Raw genomic sequence first — 16,330 nt, forward strand, 5'->3', positions numbered from 1 at the left:
TATAATACTTAAATTATTACTTTAGAAACATAACTCCATGGTGTTCTAAACATTTACTGAAATATGAGAAAAACTAGTGTTAGCAGACCAGTCAGGGTTATTTCAACAGAATCAGGATAGAAGAGAGGAGACGGATTTGACTGGGTAGGTAACAAGGCTCTTTCCCTAATTTTTTATTTTGTTGTACTGATTTGGTCTCTTATAGGCATAGACATTCTTTTTCATGAACTAGCCTAATTTTCACTTTTTATACCATTTTATAAGACTTTGCTATTTGATTTTACTTTTTCATATATCTTAAATATAGTTTGTTAGTTCTTAAGGTTATCCTAACCCACTTTTTAAAGCTCAGTATTTTGGAAGTAATAGTAATTATTCAGTGGCCAACCAAGATGGTATGAAAGGAAAACACTAGCAGTATTACCAATTACTTCTTCATTTTGTTCGTCATAATTACCTATTTGGAGCAGACTTTTTCTTTTTTATTTATTTATTTTATCCACAAGCCCAGTAAGTCTTTTGGAGACTAAATAGGCTCTCCCTGATGCTCAGCAGGTGTTTTAAGAAGGGTCTCATGTTACCTGGTTAATTATACAACCATTTATAAGTGCTGTGAAGTTTTACAGTTAATTAAGTAGTATCATTTTGTAATGGATTATCCAGCTTTATTAATTTACTTTTTAAGATTGACACAATTTGGCACCGTGACAATAATGCACTTAGCGTTCTAAAATTGGTAATACATCTTCCTTACACACTTATTTCCAAGGGCAGTGATAGCGCAGACATAGGTGGCAGCCTACAGGCTATGTTGTTAAGGAGCCTCATGGTTTCTGCTTAACTTAAAATAGCACCACTACTGATGCTCTAGCTTTTCTAAACCAAAGCTGAAACTTTGCTATTTGTCTTTTAACAGATTAATAACACATCTGGTTCCACTTGTTTCAGACAAGAAATTATAGGCCTGTATTTTCAATAACTCGACCAAAATCACATAGCTGGTAGTGGAGCCGGGATTTAAGTCCTGTCAATCTCACTCTAAACTGTATTCCTTTTTTTTTTTTTTAAGTATATTTTATTGATTATGTTGTTACAGTATCCTATTTTTTTCCCTTTGCTCCTCCCCTCTGCCCAGTACCCCCCTTCCCCCAGCAGTTCCACCCCCCTTAGTTCATGTCCATGGGTCATGCGTATAAGTTCTTTGGCTTCACCCTTTCCTATATTATTAACTTTCCCCTGTCTGTTTCGTACCAACCGATTATGCTTCTTAATCCCTGCACCATTTCCCCCTTTCTCCCCCTTCCTCCTCTCAGCTGATAACCTTCCAAATGATCCCCATACCTATATGATTCTGTTCCTTTTCTGGTCTGCTTAGTTGGGTTTTGTCTTTATTTTTTAGATTCAGTTGTTGATAGTCGTGAGTTTGTTTTCATTTTAATATTCATAGTTTTGATCTTCTTTTTCTTAAATAAGTCCCTTTAACATTTCATATAATAATTTAATGACTTGGTGATGATGAACTCCTTTAGTTTTACCTTTTCTGGGAAGCACTTTATCTGCCTTTCCATTCTAAATGGTAGCTTTGCTGGATAGAGTAATCTAGGTTGTAGGCCCTTGCTTTTCATTACTTTGAATACCTCTAGCCAACTCCTTCTTGCCTGTATTCTTAATGATTATATTACCTTTAAAAGTAAAAGTAGGAGCATTTTTCTTACCTCATGTTCCCTCAGTGTCTCTCTTCTCTTTGGTATTTTTTTCTAGGATCTTTTTTCCTTTTCCTCCTTCTCTTCATACATTTGCAAAAAAGAGAAAAGATGCATAAAAACAATTGGTTTGCTTGTAGAAAAGTTCTCTAAACAAATAAAATACTATAAAGTACATTGCAATCAATGTCAGAGAACAAGAGATTTTTAACTCAAATGAAAGCCCAGTAAGAATGGCTTCATAGCATACTCAGAACAACTATAGAAACAGCTACTTCTTTTTAGCCACCTTTTCCTGTAAAGAACAGGAAAAACAGCCAGAGGAAAGTCACAATATGAGGAAAGAAAAATTTAAAAGACAGAATTTAAAGTTGAGCAGAAAGCAGTATTTATGTCTTGTGGCAGTGGCAGTAAGATATATGCCATTCATGAAACTTACGAATACCAATTTTTCTTTAAAATAGAATTGCAAAGAGAGAGTTAGAGGCAGAGAACATGAATTTAACATGCTTCAATATTTTATTTAAGGTTAATGCTCAAGACATGGTTATCAGAAGGTATATGGCTCTTTAGATGAAAATCTTTTTTTTTTTTTTTTTTTTTTTTTTGTTTTAATCCGTAACCACTAGATGACAAAAGACAGGTATTAATTTTTCAATGTCCCACATTAGGGAAAAGAGGGGCTTCTTTGGAGGAAGGTGTGCCAGGTACATCTCACCTGTCCAAAACCCTTTTGCCCATTATACTTATTTTGGACTGAGGGAAATATTTTAGGTTTCCCCCATCTCAGGCCTCTGGGCTTTTTCTGTCCAAGCCATTAGGATAGAAAAGAGAAACCAGTTTTAAAGTGAAGCCCACAGACCACCCCGTTCTTCACCAACCCAGCCACTTAGTTCAGCCAAACCATTGAGTCTCAGGAGGCAGCAATGCAGACAGGATTAAGTGAGGCCTATGCATACAGATAATCACTCAGGTAATGAGATTGTAGGCTTATGCCCTTTGAAAACAGAAAACACATGTTAGTTTATGTAACATAACCCACATACAAGTCTCTAAATCTGTAGGACTGTCTTATCGGAAGGAAAATCCTTGTCCTTCTAATATTCACTGAACTTGCATTTCTATTCTTTATATTTTTATTCCCCCCCCACTAAAAAATTTTCTGTTTGTTTGTTTTTCCACTACAGTTGTCTCACTTTTTTTCCCCCTCTTGCTTCCCTGCACCCTGCCCCCCCCCCACAGTCAGTCCCCACCCAGTTGTCCATGTCCATGGGTCATTCATACATGTTCTTTGACTAGACCCTTCCCCTTCTTACCCCTTCTCTCCCTCCCATCTCCCCCTTTGTTACTGTTAGTTTATTCCTTGTTTACATACCTCTGGTTCAATTTTGCTCATTTGTTTGTGTTGTTCATTAGTTTCCTGTAACAGGTGACAGCATAAGGTAATTTTCTTTTGTTGCCTGGCTTATTTCGCTAAGCATAATTCTCTCTAGTTCCAATCATGTTGTTGCAAATGGTAGAAGTTCCTTCTTTCTTTCAGTACTTATTCATTGTCATTTTCCCCCTTTGTACTCGTGTTCCTCTCTGTCTCTCTGTTTCTTCATCTTCTTAAAGCAGACCCTTTAGCATCTCTTGCAATGCTGGTTTGGTGGAGATGTATTCTTTTAGCCTTCTTTTGTCTTGGAAACTCCTTATTTCACCTTCCATTTTGAATGAAAGCCTTGCTGGGTAGAGTATTCTTGGTTGTAGGCCTTTGTTTTTCATTGCTTGGAATATATTTTGCCATTCCCTTCTGGCTTGTAGTGTTTCTGCTGAGAAATCTGATGATAGCCTTATTGGAGCTCCCTTGTATGTTATTAGTTGTTTCTCTCTTGCTGCTTTTAGGATTCTCTCTTTGTCTTTGAATGTTGGCATTTTAATTATGATGTGTCTTGAAGTGGACCTGTTGGGGTTCATCTTCATTGGGACCCTCTGTGCTTCCTGGACTTGCGTGACTCTTTCTCTCGTCATGTTAGGAAAGTTTTCTGTCATTAGTTTTTCAAAGAGGTTTTCTATCCCTTGCTCTTCTTCTTCTCCTTCTGGAATTCCTATGATACGGATATTATTACGTTTCATGTTGTCCTGCAGCTGTCTTAGAACCTCTTCAGTCTTGTTCAGTCTTTTTTCATTTTGTTGCATTGTCTGGGAGTTTTTGTGTAGGTTGTCCTCCAGCTCGCTGATCCGATCTTCTGCTTCCTCTAGCCTGCTTTTAATTCCTTCTACTGTGTTCTTCAATTCAGAGATCGTATTTTTCATTTCCTCCTGGCTCTTATTGATAGCTTCTATGTCCTTTTTCATGCTCACGTAATTTTCTGTGAGTTCCTTGTAGTTTTTCTGGAGTTCTTTGAAGTTTCCGCTGAGCTCATTCAGCTTCTCCATAATCCATGTTTTGAATTCCGTATCTGATAGTTCGCTCCCCTCTATTTCATTTAGCACTCTTTCTGGGGATTCTACCTTTCCTTTTGATGGGAGGTTGTTTCTCTGTCTCCCCATTTTTTTGACTCCTTTTGTTTGTTGGTGCTTCTTGGAATGATCTGCACTTCCTGGATCTGCCTCTGGTGACGTCAGATCATGTACCAGTCTGGCCCTAGGCAGCCTGTTGGAGACTTCCAGGGATCTACTGCTGTTGTCTGTCTTCTTTGATTGTTAATCTATTCAATCTGTGATTAGCTGTCAGGCTTAAGGACTGTGGGTGTGGCAGCTTAATTCCTGTAGGCAGGGCTTTTGCTTCCCCTCAGGCTGACGCCACTTGGAGGGGAATGGTCTACCCGCAGTACTGGGGATGAGTCAGCACTGGGACCCAGTCAGCTGCTCCTCCAGTTCTCCCCTCAAAGCCACCGTGCCAAATTCTCCCCAAGTGTCTCCAGTCCTCTCTGCCTTCCCTCTGCTTGAGCCCAGGGTAAGTGGTGGCCAAAATATTTTCGTATGTGATCCACTTAAGAGCTCTTTTTCTCCTGCTGTTTCTCTCCGGCTAGCAAGAAAGCCTGTGGCTTTTCGCTTTTCACAGCTGATACTATTTTACTTTCCACTCTGTCGCTGTAGGCTGGGAAGCCCAGCTGGGGGTTTAGACCCTGCCCTTCTCAGGGGGAATCCCCGGCTGCTGAGCTGTTTCTCAGCCCCTTCAGCTGCCACCCATGGGAGCCCAGCCAGCCCTTCCACGTCTCCGCACTCCCTACCGGTCACGTTGTGATGTAGCGGCCTTTTCTGTCTCTCCGTGGTTATAAGACTTCTCTCCAGCTGGTGTTCGGTTCGTTATTCCAGATGATTTCTCCAAAATTACATTGTAAATCCAGACTAGTTCTAGGAGGAAGTTAGTGTAGCTTCCACTTACTCCTCCGCCATCTTGTTTCTCCGTCTTTTTTATTTTTTGATAACTTTTAGTGTATTGTGTATAGCCAGATCCATTGAACTACATTTATTGTTGACATTGCATATTAATTCTGTAATTATTATAATACAGATTTATCTGAGTGGATTTCTTCCAAAGCATGATGCAGACCACTCTTCCACAAGTCTTTCTACCCCAGAAAGGAGTTTTATCTTTATAAACAGTCGGCCAATACACCAAAAAGACATATTAAAGGTAACTATCTAAGAAAAAAGGTATTGCTTGGATGAGAAATAAAATCTAGCTCTGTCATTTGTCAACTTATTACAAGGATTACTTCTAAGACTGCTATAAAATAAGGAAAAGGAGAAAAAGCAATATAGTAACATTTATTAAGCGTCGTTCTAGGTACCTTACATATCGTGTCTGATTGACTCTTCACGGCTATGTGATATACTACTTTCCTTATTTATGATGAAAAAAATGAAATGTTAGTGACTTTCTTGACATAACCGGGAACTTAGAGTTAGGATTTGAACTCTGGACTTGGACACTATGATCTTTAACTACAAAGCCAGTTCCATTGGATCTTTGTGCTTTTTTTTTTTTTTTTAATATTTGTTTGTTTATTTATTTTTAGAGAGAGGGGAAAGGAGAAAGAGAGGGAGAGAAACATCACTGTGTGGTTGCCTCTCATTCGCGCCCCCAATTGGGGACCTGACGTGCAACCTAGTCATGTGCCCTGACTGGGAATCGAACCAGCGACACTTGACTCGCAGGCCGACACTCAATCCACTGAGCCACAGCAACCAGGGCCTTGCATCTTTGTACTTCCTGATGAATGCTTGTACTTCATTCATGCAGTGTCAAGGCCTCTAAATGAGTGTTACTGTTTAGATACTAGTTTTCTTAGTAAGCAGTTATATCCACTCCTTTTGGTATATACTTCTTTTGGTGATATTTTAAGGATGACAATATATGTGATTTTTTTCATCTTTTATTCATTACATATATTTCTAGTTAATCCGACATTATTACAGTCTGAAGTGCCTAAAGGAATCTACTCGTTTGTATCCCATTTTCTTTCTGAAAATTGATGTTCCTACAGCTAACGTGGATGTAAATTTAACACCCGATAAAAGTCAAGTATTGTTGCAGAATAAGGTACCTTTTTCAGATAATTTTTTGAATTTATGCTGTTTATAAACTTAAGCAATCGTAACCATTTTTGTGTGACAAAGGAGATTCATTTGTTTGTACATATTTTTAAATATTTTAAGTCTTGTCTATTTATTATTTTTATACTTTCTCTTAACATTTGTTCATTTGTATTTGTAGGAATCTGTTTTAATTGCGGTTGAAAATCTGATGACGACTTGTTACGGATCACTACCTAGTACAAATTCTAATGAAAATAATAAAACAGATGTTTCCTCAGCTGATACGGTTGTTAGTAACACAGCAGAAACAGATGTGCTTTTTAATAAGATGGCATCATCTGGTAGTAATTATTCAAATGTTGATACTACTTCAAGCATTTCTTTCCAAAATGATGCGCATAATGATGAATCTGGAGAAAGCACTAATTGTTTAAATGATATACACGTTCGTGACCATTATGATGATTGTTTTATTAGTGAAAATTCTAACATTGATAAGAACACTAAAAATACATTTCAGGAGATCCCAATGAATAGTTTAGTATGTGAAGACAACCAGAAAGAGTACAGTGACACTTGTTTTGGACATTCTGTTAAGCATGCCCAATCAGAAAATGGCAATAAAGGCCATGTAGATGAGAGTGGGAAAAATGAGGAAGAAGCAGTTCCTGAGAAGTCTTTGGAAATTTGTGCAGATGACTGGAGCAAGGGGCATGCGCTAAAAAATGCAATGGGAGAGAACATTGAACCTGTGAAACTTTTAGTGCCTCAAGAAGGTTCAGCATGTAAAGTAAGTAAAAATAATAACCTAAGCCCTGAACAAAAGAATCTCAGTGAAGGTTCCTGTAACAAAAAATCAAATGTGGTAGATAACAAATCTGGACAGCTTACAGCATATGATTTAATTAGCAGTCATGTAATCAAGAAACCCATGTCAGCAAGTGCCCTTTTCGTTCAAGATCATCGTGTTCAGTTTCTCACAGAGAATTCTAAGACCAGTTTGGAGGATGCAACAATACAAATTGAAGAACTGTGGAAAACATTGAGTGAAAATGAAAAACTGAAGTAAGTTTCCAGAGTTTACATGTGATCTGAATGTTCAGATATTTCCATCCACTGGGTTAAAAACATTTTTTTTAACTTCTTATTTATGGAAAAACAGAATGGAAAATGCCTTTTGACTTGGCTAGAGTACCTTTTCTGGCATCACTTTTTTGGTTAGAAGTTTTTAGTTTTGTTTTGTTTTTTTTGGTACAAGCCTTAACTGTTTGTTTAAAAATTATAACATTGTTGCAGATTCAATTTAGTGCTGTTAATGCCGTTCCTTATTCAGTAGTAAGACTCCCTTCAAAAGTCTTTTGTTTTATATATTGGCAACTTTTAACCGTGGTAGTTTTTTGGTAAGTAAATAGGTGGTTTGATCTATCTTTAATTAAAATTACTATATATTGCTTGCCATCTTTAGGTCAGATGATCTGAATAAGTATTCCCAGATAATATGATGGGTAGTTCTAATTGACTTATGGCACTTATTATAAACACAAAAAATGAGTAATCTAGCCCACCAGAATGTGGAAGAGTAGAATTATAGTTCCAATAATATATTATTATCTAAGCCGTCTTAATTCTGTGTCAGACATGGGGAGGAAAATTTTTAATGTAACCTATCATCCAGAGTTTATATTTGGAGTTAAAATATGTGGATACTTGACCAATTTTTTTTCATTAGCTTATCCAGTCTTATAAAGATACTATCAACTTAAAATAATGAAGACCACTATTTATACCAGCAGGCAAACCCTCCATAAATTAACTTCTCTTTTCATACTTTTTTTTTTTTTTTTTTTTTTTGGTGGGGATGGCTGTCATGTTTTCTTTTCTCAAATATACACTAAAGTAGATAAAAAACACACTGAGCGCATCATTTCATGGTCAGTCCCACTTCATCCATACCTCCATCACTTCACTTCCCCTGCTTTACCATCATTATTCTGGAGGAAATTCTAGGATAATATCTATTTCATAAATATTTAGCATGTATCTGTAAAAAATAAAGATACTTTTATTTTAAATATAGCCATAATATAATTGTCATAACATTTAAAAACAGGAATTTCTTAATATCAAATATTCAGTGTTTAGATTTCTAATTATTTCTTAAATGCCAGATTATTTAAAGTTTGTCTATTTGAATCAGGATACAAATAACAGTCAGACATGATTGTCTTCAGTTTTACCTAGAAGACACAACTGTGCAGTTTTAACTTTTAGTATAGCAAACCCACAAAAGTTGAGTTGCATGTGCCAGGGAGGTGATGTATTGATAGCTGTCTGAGAATACAAAAATAAAAGCATAGATGTTTCCAGTTTTCGTGGAAGTAGAAACAGTGTAACAGCTTAAGATAGCTCTCATCATGCAGCCTCACAATATCAAGTAATGTTCTAGTTTTTAGGAATGTCAGCATTATTTCTCTTTGTAGGTCCCGAGGTGTTAGGGTACAAGGATTATGGTTAATAGGCTTCATCTGAAAGTTTGTCATCAGGCAATGTTCTGGAACCCAAACTTTTCTCTATCTTACTGCCTAAGGCAGGCAAAGAGGCATTGTTGGTCAAAAGCAAACCGCTGAAGCTGTACTTACATTGTATCCCATTTCTCTCTTCGCTAGCTTTTTGTAAAAATGTGTGGACAGTATCTCCCACAGTTGTGAGGGTTAAGTAAGATATTGTATGTTATGATACAAGATAAATGACACACATAGTGAATGAGTGTCTATGATGGTAGTCAGATTTTTAATCTGTGAAAAATAAATTTCTCTGTTGTGATTGAAATTATTTTTCATTTGCTTAGTCAATATTTAGTTTAATATGCAGGCCAGAAATAGAAGCCTGTGAAGAAAATGAAGGTATCTTGAGACCAGAGAGCTTCTGCCATATCACAAATTACTGTGTTAGAATCTTTCAGAGCCAAAGGTCTTGAGACCATGATTGGCTGTGTCCAAAATCATGATTAGTGAGATGGTGGAACAGAAGTGTCACACTAATAAGACTAACTACCACTTCTCTTTATTTGGAATTCTTTCCATGATGGTAAATTCCACAAGAGTGCTAAAGGTTGTGAGAGGAGTCCTCTCTTCCGCAGATAACCAGTCTTTTTATTCATCCTCTATTTTCTTCTTTTTTCTCTGTTCTTTCTTCCTGTTTCTTTCCCTTCCCTCTTCCCTCCCTCTTTTCTTCCTTCCTTTCCTCCTTTCCCAGTCTTTTCCCTGCCTTTCTTCCCTCTTCCTTATATTCGGGAATATATATTGCAGGCATTCTGTGTACAAGGCCCTGTGTACTCTGGCTAGTCACTTCAGAAACAGTTGTAAATAAACGTTCTCTACTTATAAATGGTTCAGTCTAGGTAGGAAGACAATTGAAAAATAATTATAAAATGTGATGAGTTTTAAAATAAAAAATATATAGGGAATTATGAAAACACTTAGCATTTGGTCTTAATCTCATCAGTGGGACAGAAAATGCTTTCCTGAACAGAAATCAATCAGAAAGGTGTAGGGAATTTTCTAGGAACAGCATGTAAGAAGGCCCAGAAACCAGAAGGAGAATGGTATTATTCAGGAACTGAAAGATGCCCTCTATGATAGGAACTATGATAGGACCTGTGATAAAGAAAGATGGGGAAAGGCAGGCCAGATCATGGAAGGGTTCTGAAACCATAACAAAAAGTTTGAAAAAGAACTAGAATCAGGGATTTCTGCTGAGAACTTAAGACAGACTGTGGAGTAGGGGTATTTCTATTTTTCAGGTCTTCCTTTCTGGATTTTTTTTCCCCTCTTGTTTTCCTCTCTTCTAGTGGATTAGAAACCAGGTTAAGGCATGTGCACTGCCCCTGGGGTCTCAGTCAATTAATGTTAATTTGAACTTTCATTTTCAGTAGGTATGAACATATTTCTACTTAAAATAACTAAGAATAAACTGTAATTGGGGTATTACTGAAAATGGTAAATAAACTGTAATTACATGTAATCTTTAGTCACGAAAACACCATTTTAATTGATTACTTCTCAAATTAGAATTAGTATTTCCCATTCGAGTTACTAAATCCCTTAATAATAAGTCAAAGGTAGCAGCTGTTTTTACTTAACATTCACTTAATATTCCTTTGGACATAACTTTTTATATTTTTCAAGGAACTAATGAAATTGACTTCTTGAGTAAATCAAAAGATTAGTACCATATGTGAAAATTTTCACTTTATAATTAATTACAAATGTTGACCTTCATCTTGAACTCATTTTCCTCTGTACAGGAAATCTTGAATTTGAATGTCCAGAAGCTAAAAATACTTAATTTTAGTACTATTGACACTAAACTAATCATGTGTTTTATATAGCTAATTCAGAAGTTCAGATTCTAAGTAGAAATGAGATAAAATAATGTAAAAGGTTATGAATATGGCATGGTAAATAACCAACAGAGGCATTTCTTATCTGGTTTACAGAGAAACAAGGTCTTTTTTACATTCTTGTCCCCCTAACATTTCTTTATTAAGCAAACATATACTAAGTAAGTATAAACTACACAGCATGCTATGGGTTTTTGTCTCCTAGTTTCACTTTTAACATTTAATACAGTTCTCCCAATAATATATTTTTATTTCCCAACACAAGACTATTCAGATTTCTCCTTTAAAAATGCTTTATGTCTATTACCTACACAATAGAATTCAGCCAATTTCTTAAGTTTCTTAAAATGAGATAACAGTCTCAAGTCTAAAATTTAAAACTGAAATAAAAAAAAAATTTAGCAAGATTGGTTAAATAATTATTTACCATTAGATTGTGTTCCCTTTTCATTATATGTTTCTTGATAGAAAATAATGGTAGCAAACATTCCATCTACTACTCTGTGCTAAGTACTATTCTAAGTACTTGACACATTTTAATACATTTTATTCCTCATATCAAAACTGTGAAATAGCTGTAGGTGATCCATACTGTGGTACAGAAAAATTAAATAATTTGCCAGGGTTTACACAGCTTTTAAGTGGCAGAGCCAAGCCACGGAGTCTGTCTCAGTAATAGTACTTTTCAGTTCTGTCTGTGCATTAGAATCAGCCGTGGAACTCTTTCAATAAAAACAGTACTGCCTGACTTCAACCTAGGCCTGGAGCATTAGGAACTGAGAGAAGGACCTAGATATCTCATTTTTTTAGAAAAGGGTTGATATAACAATTATGCTGCACCCAGTATGATTTTAAAACATTCATTACTTTGTACCTTTGAAATTAAATTAGATGGTTTGGATTTGTTCAGTTTATTTGAGCAACTTTTTTTGCTGATGACTCTAAAATGAGAAATAAGTAGCAACTGAAAAAATAAACACTTATCCTGCTTGGGGTTTACTGACCTTTGATATGTAAAATGTATATCTCCAGATTAGTCGTCAGCCATAATTTCTTCAGATATTTTCCCTCCTCTCTCTCTTTTTTTTTTTTTCTTTTATTTTTTGGTTTTTTAATTACAGTTGTCCCATTTTTCCCCCATTGCTACCCCCCACACAGCCCACCCTCTCTCCCGCATTCATATCCCTCCCCGTTATCCATGTCCATGAGTCATTTATACACATTCCTTGAATAGACCCTTCCCTTACTTATCCCCCTTCTCTCCCTCCCCCTTCCCCCCTATTGACTGCTATTCTGCTCTTTGTCCTATTTAGTTCATTTGTTTGTGCTGTTCCTTAGTTTCCTGTATCAGGTGATATCATATTCTATTTTGCTTTCTTTGCCTGGCTTATTTCACTAAGCATAATTCTCTCTAGTTCCATCCATGTTGTTGCAAATGGCAGGAGTTCCTTCTTTCTTTCTGCTGCATAGTATTCCATTGTGTAAATGTACCACCGTTTTTTGATCCACTCATCTACAGATGGGCATTTCAGTTATATATATGCTGGGTTGCTGCTTGTGCCACAGGTCACTAAGGTGTTTTTTCAGTCTCCTTCAATTGTTTTTCTCTGTGTTGTTTAGATTGGATAACTTTTATTGATCTATATTCTGTTTTACTGACCCTGTTTTTTGCCCTCTCTGATCTGTTAAGCATACCCAGTGAATTTTTCATTTCAGGTATTGTGTTTCTTCTAGGATTTTTTTTTCATATGACTCTTTTAATAATTTCCTTTCTCTCTTGAGAGTCCTCCTATTCTTCTCTCATTATGATCATCTTTTTCTTTTAAGTCCTTAAATATTTATAAAAACCTATGTTTTTTTTGTTGTTTTTTTTTGCAAATTCCAATATCTGAGTCATCTTGAGGTTGATTTCTACTGGTCACTTTTTCTCTTGACCGTAACTGTTTTATTTTCCTGTTTTATTGCTTGAGTGATAGCTTTTGATTTTATAATTGACATTGTAGTTGAGATGTTGTAGAAACTCTGATTCTGTTTTCTTCTGAAAAGTGTTGAATTTTGTTCTGTCAGGCATTTAAATTATTGACAGATCACCTTGAGTTTGTGAAGGCTTTGTTTTACTCTTTGTTAGAGAAACTAAATTTTGCCTTTATTCCTATGGTGGCTTCCATAGCTATAAGACAGTTTTTTTTCTTACCCCTAAGATGTGGCCCTCCTTCAGTTTTAATTGAATGCTTAGTGTTTATTACGCCATCTAATTCTGTGGAATTCAAAGTCCAAACTTTTTTTCCTGCAATGAGTAGCCACTGAAATCTCAGTTTAGCTCACTTAGCTATCTAGCAATTCTTTTCCTCTTGATTTCCACACATAAGATTTTCTCCCTCAATTTTCAGTTGTTTTGGAAGCAAGAACTTAGCTCTGTGTTCTGCTGACTCAAGCTAATAAGGGTGCAGCTTTCTGATTGAGTTCTTGCGGCTGTCCCTTAATGCTGAGGACTGTTCTCTGGGTAAAGGCTTTATAAATGTGGTTCTCTTTTAAGAGTTGTACCCATTCCAATTTATTCCTGCTTTTGGTTGCTCTTCGGGGTCTATTTTAAATGGTTGGTATCAATATTTTGTTCATGTATGAGAGGGTTTTATATATATATATATATATAGTATATATGGAAGGGATAGTCCAATATAAGCTTTTTCATCGTTACAAGACCTGGAATGTCAACTCTTATTTTTTATAAAATTTATTTCAGATGGTTATTATATTTCTGATTATGGCCTCATTAGTCTGTTTTATCTCTATTCATAGATATGAAGAGAGGGCTGCTAAAGACTTGGAACGATACAATAGGCAAATCAAGAGAGCCATTGAACAGCAGCCACAAATATCAGCACAAGATAGCAGGAAAAAGATAAAACCCTCCAGCTCTTGGAATTTGGCACAGAAACACAAGTTGAAAACATCATTATCTAATCAGCCAAAACTTGATGAGCTTTTTCAGTCGCAAATTGAAAAAAAGAATAACCAAAACATTAAAATAGTTCAAATTCCCTTTTCTATAGAAAACTTTAAAAAAAAATTTGAGAAACACAAGAACTTGGAACTAGAAGAAAAGGACGAACTTTGCTTGATTCACAATCTCAAGTTTCCTGATGCATGGCTAATTACATCCAAAACAGAGGTAATGTTATTAAATCCATATAGAGTGGAAGAAGCCCTGCTATTTAAAAGACTTCTTGAGAATCATAAACTTCCTGCAGAACCACTGGAAAAACCAATTATATTAACAGAGAGGTATGGTAAAGTAATACAGTATTTTAACTCTAAAGACATTAATCCATACTAGATTAGAATTTAAAGGTAAAAAGTTGAAAGTGTTGTTGTGGCTGGGTTTCTCAGTTGGTTAGAGCATCATCCTGATACACCAGGGTTTCAGGTTAAATCCCCAATCAGGGCACATAACAACAATCAACCAATGAATGGATGGATGGATGAAACAACAAAATTGATGTCTCTTTCTTTCACTCAAATCAATAAATGAAACTAGTAGAGAAAAGTGATATTTATTTAAAGAAACCTTTTAAAAACTATATTTCTAATCTTCAGTAGAATTAATTGCTTTTAAATAAATTAAAAATATTCTACATAGTTCTGCAATTAAAAAATATGAAGTTCAATTCTTCTGTATATTAGTGACTTCCCTAGGATAATTTTGAAGTTAGGTTGTCATAACTCTTCTTTGTTGTGAGTTCTTTAACAGCTCAAAAATATACCAAAATAGAATTAAACAATGAATACCTTTATCAATTTTTAAGATTTTGCCACATTTACTCTGTCTGCCTGTGTGTGTGTGTATGCATATCTTCTCTCCTTTGCTAAAGTATTTTCGAACAATTCCCACCCATACATATTCCAGTATATAGCTCTCAAAAATGGCTATTTTCTTATATAACTACAATGCCTTTGTCATAAATTATGCAATAATAATTCCTTGGAATTGTTCCTCATTGTCTCAAAATATCTTTTCTATAGTTTTTAAGTTTTTAATTTGTATCTAAACAAAGTCAACCATCACATTTTGTAATGCTCACAAATCTTTTAATATCACACCATCAACTTTTTGTTGATTCTGACACTTGTTCATTGGAATGTCTTGTCTCAGTTTGTCTCTTTGCTTCCTTGTGATGGTCAACTTGTTTTTCTCTCTTGTATTTAAATGAAAGTTAACTCAGGGAGATTGAATAGATTTATATTCTACTTTCTGATAAGACTGCTTAATAAATGCTGCTATGTGCTTTATATTTCATCGTATCAAAAGGCACTTATCACTGGGTTCAGCTGCTGATAGCCTGATCCTCTACCTTTAAGTTCCCTATCAACCTTTCCATTTAATGGTTTCATCCTTTGATTATTATTGCCTGAACTAATTTTATTACCAGTTATAAAACAGGGAGTTTCCTTTTCATATCCTATTTCATATTTTCTGTAAAAATGAATAACTAATAATGTTAATATTCCCCTTCTTTATACTATTTCTTTTTTAAGTCTGACATAGGTAGAAGAGAATCATGTACTACAAAGGAGACAAAAACCTGAAATTGAAAAGATAATTAGAATTTGTTCTCCAGGACACATCACTGCATAATTATGTGTTAGACTTCTAAGAATAAATCAAAGATTATTTATAAAATATATCAAAACCTTTATGTTAAAGACCCTGTCACCAGAAGGGGAAAAAGGGACCAAAACACAGGAAAACATTTGTTAAAGTTATCTTTCATAATTAAAGCAACAGTAATTAAAATCCAGCATCTTTTGTAGCATAGATTGGGGTAGGACACTGTCAAAGAAAGAATCAGAAAAAGAATTAATGCAGCCTTAGGCTGTATTAAAACAGTCCAAATATCTGATCCTTTTCTGTTTATTCCTTTAAAAAGAGCTAGGGTATATCTTGGACTTTCTGAAATGTGGCATCCCCATCACAGTTAATAATATTAAGTTTTTTAGAACTGAGCCATAGACAGGGTAATTATGGGTTTGGCTCAGTTTTCTCACTAGAATTCTAATGAGGGTTATGTAGCTTATCTCTGAAGAGAGTAGTTTAGATATCTATAAAACACGAAGAGCTCAATAATAATAATGGTTAATGTTTATTGAGACTTATGATAGGAACTTCACTGAGCCCTTTGCTTTCATGATCTTTACACCTTATGCGAGATAGGTACAACCATTATCTATATTTTATAGATAAGGAAACTGAAACACAGAACTGTTAAGTAATTTACCTAGGCTCATACAGCTAATGAATAGTTGGATTCAATAGTCCAGTCTAGACAGTAACTGTAGAGCCTGCACCATTTGTTGCTACACTATATCATCGTCAACACCACTGACTGAGATTTTCTGAATATTGGTTAGACCAGCGAGAGCACACCTGATATGTAGCCAAAGCTTTCCTCTCTGTGACATCTCCCACAGCCAGTGGAATCCTCTACCTTTCAGCGACAGTATGCAAAAACATCATCTATTCATTTACTTTTTCAAGAGCACAGGATTGTAATTAAGAAATAGCAGTTTATAATCTTGTACTGAAACATTGCACAGTACCATGCACACCTATAAGAGTATCTATCACTTGGTAGATACTCAAATATTCATTGACAGAATGGGAAAATGGTAACTACTCACATGTCAACCCCAAAAGACA

General features: G+C 35.5%; 1 protein-coding gene across 1 annotated transcript in view; it reads left to right on the plus strand.

Annotated features, from left to right (window-relative positions):
- PMS1 (PMS1 homolog 1, mismatch repair system component) overlaps positions 1–16,330 on the plus strand; it is a 70,078-nt gene that overhangs the window by 42,811 nt on the left and 10,937 nt on the right. The window contains exons 8-11 of the mRNA XM_090281738.1: positions 5,203–5,325; positions 6,091–6,234; positions 6,409–7,295; positions 13,432–13,917. Of these exons, the coding sequence (XP_090137864.1) occupies positions 5,203–5,325; positions 6,091–6,234; positions 6,409–7,295; positions 13,432–13,917 (1,640 nt within the window). The remainder of the gene's footprint in view (positions 1–5,202; positions 5,326–6,090; positions 6,235–6,408; positions 7,296–13,431; positions 13,918–16,330) is intronic.

The sequence above is a fragment of the Furipterus horrens genome, unplaced genomic scaffold (assembly GCF_987537825.1).
Source record: "Furipterus horrens unplaced genomic scaffold, mFurHor1.1.pri manual_scaffold_1, whole genome shotgun sequence".
NCBI classification, from domain to species: domain Eukaryota; kingdom Metazoa; phylum Chordata; class Mammalia; order Chiroptera; family Furipteridae; genus Furipterus; species Furipterus horrens.